This window comes from Macrosteles quadrilineatus, unplaced genomic scaffold, assembly GCF_028750875.1.
Source record: "Macrosteles quadrilineatus isolate MER2022 unplaced genomic scaffold, UCM_ALF_1.0 Scaffold_1__1_contigs__length_201487025, whole genome shotgun sequence".
NCBI lineage: Eukaryota > Metazoa > Arthropoda > Insecta > Hemiptera > Cicadellidae > Macrosteles > Macrosteles quadrilineatus.
In genome coordinates this window covers 31517873-31525239 of record NW_026542594.1, presented here as the reverse complement: position 1 = coordinate 31525239, position 7367 = coordinate 31517873, and the positions used below count along the sequence as shown (strand labels likewise).

The window sequence follows — 7367 nt, the reverse complement described above, 5'->3', positions numbered from 1 at the left end:
TTACAAACACAGTTATTCCTTAAGAATGATGAGCGATCAAATCGCTTAGTGGCCTATTACAAGACAAATTCATTGCCTCGTAACATAATATCAAAAAGCATTACCTTGGGGTAAAACATCATATAATTGTCCACGTAAAGGATACACTTCCTTTGATATTTCCTTTTGTGATACTTTATATTTTTCGTTTTAAAATGTCCATTCTCTGGTTAGAATTTGGGAACCGTTGCATAAAACCTACCATAAAGTCAATTATTGTTAAATATCTGAATATACTGACCAATCCATTTACATGTTATTTCTGGCAAAATAAATAACTTGTTTTAATACTAACAGGAGTCAAATAAGAAAATAGTTTATACATATTCAATCTTTTTATTTTCAATATTTATAGGTAACTTTCATCCTCACATTCATTTATATTTACAGACAAATATATATTTATAAAAACACAATATATGCAATATGTATATACTGGATGAGTGAATAAAGAAAATCTATTTCGAATAAAAAATAATTGTACATTCTATATTTACAGTGTGGACGTACACTTGTGCCGCGCTGTACAGATATTAAAACTAGTGTAATTCAAATATATGAGTTAAACTAGCGTGTAAAAAACATACTAGCATTGATTTACTGTATAATACAAAATAATATACAACAAAAATTAATAAGTTATGTTGGCGAAGTGGCCAATAAGATTCAATTTAAGCTACCTTGCTATAATACAATTTTAACACTTCAAGGGCAATTATTGAGTAACACGTTAAAGTTAACACAAATCTTTGAAAATATTGTGATACATAAGAACAGCAATGAATTTATCGTGAAATAATATCAAAAGTTTGGACATCACAGACATCTTTTGCTTTTTATAAACAATCCGTAAAAACTATTCACTGTTTAGTAAACACTCATTTTCAATATTGTTCATGCATTAATACAATAAATTGTCGAAATCATCTGTCGTCATATGTTTTTGAAATTCACATACGACAGTGTCGAGTTTTTACATTTTCACTGTTCTGATTTTAAAATGGGCAATGGGCATGCGAGGTCTTTAGATAGAACCATAGAATAGTATACATATTTATGAGGCTACAAAAATAAAAAATACAGTGGACTGGTAACTTACATACATAACATAAAATAACTGAAAACAGTAACATTTCGATGATAATAAAACATCTCAGATCAACCTTAAATGCAGTTGTAGCAACGTTCGTGCAGCACAGACCTACGTTGTGGGCCAGGTGAATAAGCGTCGGGAACGAACATACTTTATAACTATTTGTTTTTTGGACATGAAAATTCGAAGGTACCCTTCATACTTTTTAATCGTGTATGCGTAGATTCCTTAGCGATATAAATCTGATTATATATTCAAATAGTGTCTTTATTGTGACCTATGTTATGTAAAAAAAAGCGTTTCACTACATCCTATACAAAATTAAATTATAATATATGAAACCTACTGAATGACTCACGGATTCGAGAACTTATTGCATTATGCTAAATATAAACTTCTTTACCGTTTTGTTAATAAATAACAACACAATAATTAAATTCCCTACTTTTTCAATCAATGAAAAAACTTACATAAGGGACCTAAATCAATATTACAACTTGTTTGTTTATTTATTTATGCGTGCCCTAGATACGGTCTACAACCCTTTAGGACGTTTAACCTGTATTTAAAAACGCTGCATATGTTACCGAAAATATACACGATGATTCACTGTATCTGCCGATAATGATAATGAATGTAACCCAACATTTGAAAGATACCTTTGCAGGTAGCCCGCGTCTCTTATCATGGCTCGCCTTATCTAAGGCAATTGAAAGATTTGAGGTGGGACTGATAACTGATAACCTGAGCATTCCCTGATAACTCCGCTCTTCCTGTCTGAATCATCCGAGTCCATTACAGTACTTACAACAGAGTAAAAGATGCCAAGAAATACTGAGTATACGTCATAGTAACTTTCCGTAAGAGATAGCTTTATGTTTCAAAATTACTTAGGTCGATTATCAATTTTGAATTTGTCCTGTGTTTTATAGCGTAAAACTCTTTATATTTAGCGCACGTACATTAAAAAACATTTTTATCATTTCGTTTATACCGAAACAGAAAATAATTTACAAATGAATTGATGAAATGGTATTTTTAAAAGATACAGTGTAATAATATTAAAAAAAGCAATTATGACAGAGTTAAACAAAATCAAAAACAACTGAAATTAAAATGTTAGGACTAAATGTTATCCAACGTTAATTTTGATGGATTGCTAAATATTCATTTCACCTAACTGAACGTATAACTATTAAATATCTAAATTAGTTGTTTTCTACATCAGTCGATCGCGGATCTTTATAATGAGTTAGAGATTCCTAAGTGTCATTTACAAGTTACAAAATTATCAACTAAACATTACTCTAACAATCGGACATTTTTACAATTATCTACAAAGTCGATTTGACGAGACAAAAATGAGATTGCAAAAAACCGTCAACACGGCGAGAGTGCTACGGGCAAGAAAAACTTGCCGATTGGACGAAAATTGTAACAATTAGGTAAATATGTACAAACAATAACTTCTTAACACTAGCTTTTTACACGTCACCACATTGAGAGATTTACAGATTTGTAAGGAAATTATTTTACAATATTTCGGACCTCCTGGTGACACAGTGTTGTTATAACAGGCTATTGGACTTAATTATACGGAGATTTGAATCATGATAAATTATAATGTTGTAATAAACTAGAGAATAATTTAATTTTCCTTAAACAAATATGTACTACTTGACCTCTCGTAAATCGTTCAAATTAAAAATTATCATTATGATACGTAATGCATATTTAATATTTTAGTGAACAAACGAGAAATTATGAGAGGATAAATTATTCTCATTTCAGAGCCTATATAGGCCTACACTTAACTTTTATGCATCCAATAAAAAAATCATAAACCCCTAAAATTGAGTTCGACTAATGTTCTAGCAGTCCAGTTTAGCAACACTGTATCTACCTGTGATGTGAAGGGTAGTGATGGTTGTAGTGAGGATACCTATGGTTGAGCGACGATGGTGGCGACGGCGGGGCGGAGGCCTATGCCAGAGGGTACTGTCACAACGCCGTCGTGCCCGCAGGTCCGTGGTACAGGGAGCTCTGGTAGTAGCTCTCGTTGTACCCGGCGTACTGTGCGGCCATGTCGTACATCTTGATGTCCGCCTTGGACTCCGCGGGTAGCAGCCTGGTGATGCTGAAGGGATGGTTGGCCGCCGCGTACTCTTGTTTGAGGTGGGTGTTGTAGTGGTCGGGGACGAGGTGCGGGTGACAGCGGTTCACCATCGCCGCCAGGTCGTCCTGTTGCAGCCCCTGCTGACCGCCGTGCTGCGGCTGAAGACACAACTCGCCGTTGCCGTGCAGTAACGTCGACATCGGATCGTCTATCTTGCCGGACGAGTGCAGCCCCAACATCGACCCCTGCAGACCGAGTTCCGATGACACTTTATCCAATTTGTCCAGAGGTTTCTTATCGTCCGGTCCGCCGTGATGGTGGTGGTGATGATGGTGCGGAGAAACGGAGCTCTTGTGTGACTGTCTGATCGCTTCTTTCTTCTCATCTTTGAATCTCTTCTGTCTTCTTAGGTAGCATCCGTTTTCGAACATGTTTCCCGAATCGGGGTGCAGAGTCCAAAAAGATCCTTTCCCCGGTTTATCGGGAGTTCGCGGCACTTTGACAAAACAATCGTTGAACGATAACGAGTGACGAATCGAATTCTGCCACCTCTGCTGATTTTGGCGGTAGAAGGGAAATAAGTCCATGATAAACTGGTAGATTTCCGAGAGCGTTAACATCTTGATGGGAGAGTTCTGGATGGCCATGGTGATGAGGGAGATGTAGGAGTACGGAGGCTTGGCGTGTGTGTAGCTGCGACGGTAAGACTTCTCCATGCGTCCCCGGTGTACGCCCGACCCTGGAGTTGGCGAACCTCCGTCGCCCGGCACTAGGTCTCTTCCTCCTGGCATACCCACAGGTCCCAGAGCGCCGTTGTACCCGGAGTTGATCGATCCCATACAGGAACCCACGCCGTTCATGTTGGGTGCGTAGCCCATGCCTCCTGAAGACATGCAGTTGGCGTTCATGCTCATACCGCTCATGCCCGAGCCCGCGAGCATGTTGGAGCTGAAGCCACCAGCTTGAGGTGAACACGAGTTCATGCTGACGCAGCTCATAGAGTTCATGGAGTATGTCGGAGTCATGGACGGACTCATGGTGTTGACCGCGGCGGCCGTGCTCATGGCGCTAGACACCGAGTCCGCGTATAGCTTCTGCGACGATAACATAGTCATAGCACAAACATACACTCACTGTAACCGCATATCCGTTTACGTGTCCGAAATTCGCTGTCCAAACACTCACTCCGACTGTGTACACAGGACTGGTCAGTTTTAGCAACAGGTTCGGGGGGTCTCGGCCCGATTGAAAAAACAAACAGCGTAGCCTAAGCTCGCGTCGTGTTGACCGAGAGTGGGGGACGCACTATTTAGCTTTCATCGACTAACTGAAGTGCCTTCCAAACTTTGAGAACACGGAATAGCGAGTGGACCGGTAACGGAGTGGGGGTAACGGGCATGCGCGCGCAGGACCAATGGTGAGTCCGTTGCTATGGCGACGTGATGGCCGGGGGGCGGGACCGTCACGACCACGCCCCCTACTACCGGCTCGAGTTTCAGTTCTACACTCATCTCCCGCGACAGCGACCCGCGCGGCCTTCTCCCGAACTACAATCTATATTCTTCCAGGAACTTTGTGTGCTACGATATGATCAATTCCGGCACTCTTTATCGCTGTTTCCGGCAGTGATTGACTGTACATCAGGGTTCGTGTAGTGTTTAGAGTCCGGTTCGGTTCTGCTCAAACAGCCGATGATTACTGACCACCTGTCAATCAAAGAAGCATAACCCCACTACGCCACCCGCCACCCATCATGTATGTCGCCAACTCAGTAACTCACTGTCTCTAACACAACACACTTAACGTAAAGTAAATTTTGTACAGAAAACCTTATAACCATACAATATTTTACTATACCTAACTAGCTATAGAAAGCATTCCATAAACGAATTTGTTGAGTAATGATTTATCTAGCTAGCTTGAAAGTTGCAAATTGAATGAAGCATAGTCTATCTATAAAATACTAGTGTAGCACATAATTTTATTCCAATTGAATATAGTAATAGTTTCAGCTTTACAAAACCTGTTAGTTCCCTTACTACTGTAAGTTGATTGGTCCATTAACATTACATCAGTTCCAAACCATCAAATAAAATTGTAAATTAAGTCAGTTTAAAATTAGACAAAAAAAGATCACACAAATTACTTAATTAAAATCCTCAAATAAAGGTATGTATAAAAAGCTAATGCTTCTTGGCAGCCCAACTCAACACAAATATTATGCCTTGTTGATTGTACATGACTTAGTCCTACTGAATATAGGGTTTCTCTGTTTTCTGCTTCTGCACAATACCGAAGTCTTAAAAACTTTTGGATGCTTAAACTGGGGAAATGCCATCAATGTTCAATTTCAGATTACCGTTTGATAAAATAGGCATGTAGTTCTCAATAGTCTGGAACTAACGCCGATATCAACATTGTTGGTAACTAAATGAATATTGTAGACTGATGTTTGATTTCCGTAATCAGATCGAGGAGTAGGTTGTCAAAACTACACGAGATAGCGATTTATTTATGTAATGGACATCAAACATATTAATATGTGCACGTTGGGCATTTTATTCATTAGGCCCAAGATTTTATTTTTAGTCTTGGTTTTAGTCAATCTGCTGACCTGTGGTATGTGAAACTGATGGCTAGCTGTTTCTATATAGTGTGAAAATTATGAGAATCACTCCTGATGGTAAAGGAGCTCATGTCCTTAAAACTAGTTACATATTAAATATAAAGTTTAATAACTCTAAAATATTGAAATCAATAAAATATGATTTTAATACAAACTTATCCATGCTCAGAATTAGTTAAATCTCCAAGCACTCCTTAAAAAGCCAAACAAAACACTTGAAAACCAAACAACGATATTATATGCCTACATAGGCTATAGTTTATATTCCTAATTCCAAAACCTTTCTGTATCCGCTTTAAGGTTAGTTATTATAAAATAGGGAATTCATTAAAAAGGGGGGTCACAGTCTAAAAAGACCGCAAGAATAAAGATTTGTTTACCACTAAGCACAAACACAATAGCTAATGTCAACTTTAAAACCCACATTTAAATTTTAAACATGCAATAAATTGTTTGGAGGTTATAACTGAATATTCATATATATTCAGCCAGGTAGGCCTAACAAGTATAACTTTTAACAGTTGCCTGACACAATACACAAAACTGTTACACCAGATGTTGAGGCGTGTTAAAACTTTATCAACAGATCTGTCTATGTCCACGGCCTTCATTACCTAGGAACATTATCTTCATCCAAAGCTACATCCGAGTGGTATTTCACTACCAACTGTTGTTATATCCAAAACAGAATTAGCCACACAATGCAACATCGCGTATGAGCCAACGATATGCCCCACAATGCATGGGGCATTTACAATGTTACTGGTACACATTCGCAGAGAACGTTGATTACGTTTGGGTGTTACAATCGTGATGCAGAAAGTGGAAGACATCAAATAATTTTTGCATCGAAATTCTACAAGAGACAACAAATTGTCAATAATAAACATAACATTCTGGTTCAGTGGCCGTTATTCTAATTAACTAGACTAAACAAATAGGTACATGATAAACCAAAAGTTTTCAATGATTCAAATCCATTTCATTCCAAAATAAAATATTGATTCAGATATGTTGATGATGTCATTTGCCTTTTTTGAGTGAAATAAAGAGGAAAGAAAATTTTTTTAAGAATATTTGAACACATTTTCCAAGGAAATTAAATTTACCCAAGAAATTAACGACAATCAAAAACACTATCTTGACATAACTAAACAATATAACAATGATTTCAAAATTTACAGGAAACAAACACAATCAGCAAAATGATTCCATCAAATTCTAACAATCTATCTGCTCTCAGATCTATGCTAAATCTTCTTTTGAACATTCGAATGTAAAAGGAAAGTTACAAAATATAATTGAACAATGGGTATAAAGAACACAATCATCTACAATCTTTAAAAAATCGGTACTTTCCTGTTAAAGGGAACATTCATTATTATCGATGATTTATTTCGTTATATCGATATTTTAGTTTTCCGATCCATTACAAATTGATAACAACTAACTAACTGATCTTGTTTAGGCTAAAACAGTCTATTATATGGATT

General features: G+C 37.4%; 2 protein-coding genes across 3 annotated transcripts in view; one reads left to right on the top strand and one right to left on the bottom strand.

Moving 5' to 3' along the window:
* Window positions 1-400: 400 nt before the first annotated feature.
* On the bottom strand, window positions 401-4754 carry LOC128982931 (protein fork head). Its single transcript, XM_054402009.1, has one exon. The coding sequence runs from the start codon at window positions 4361-4363 to the stop codon at window positions 3134-3136; it is 1230 nt and encodes a 409-aa protein (XP_054257984.1). The 5' UTR covers window positions 4364-4754; the 3' UTR covers window positions 401-3133.
* A 94-nt stretch (window positions 4755-4848) lies between these two features.
* Window positions 4849-7367, top strand: part of LOC128981980 (pentatricopeptide repeat-containing protein 1, mitochondrial) — a 124544-nt gene continuing 122025 nt past the window's right edge. Inside the window, exon 1 of one of the 2 annotated variants that reach the window (XM_054401023.1) lies at window positions 4849-5003. The gene's annotated coding sequence lies outside the window, so the exon portion shown is untranslated. Of the gene's footprint in view, window positions 5004-5037; window positions 5053-7367 lie in introns of those variants that run through there. The other variant, XM_054401028.1, reaches the window with a different exon arrangement.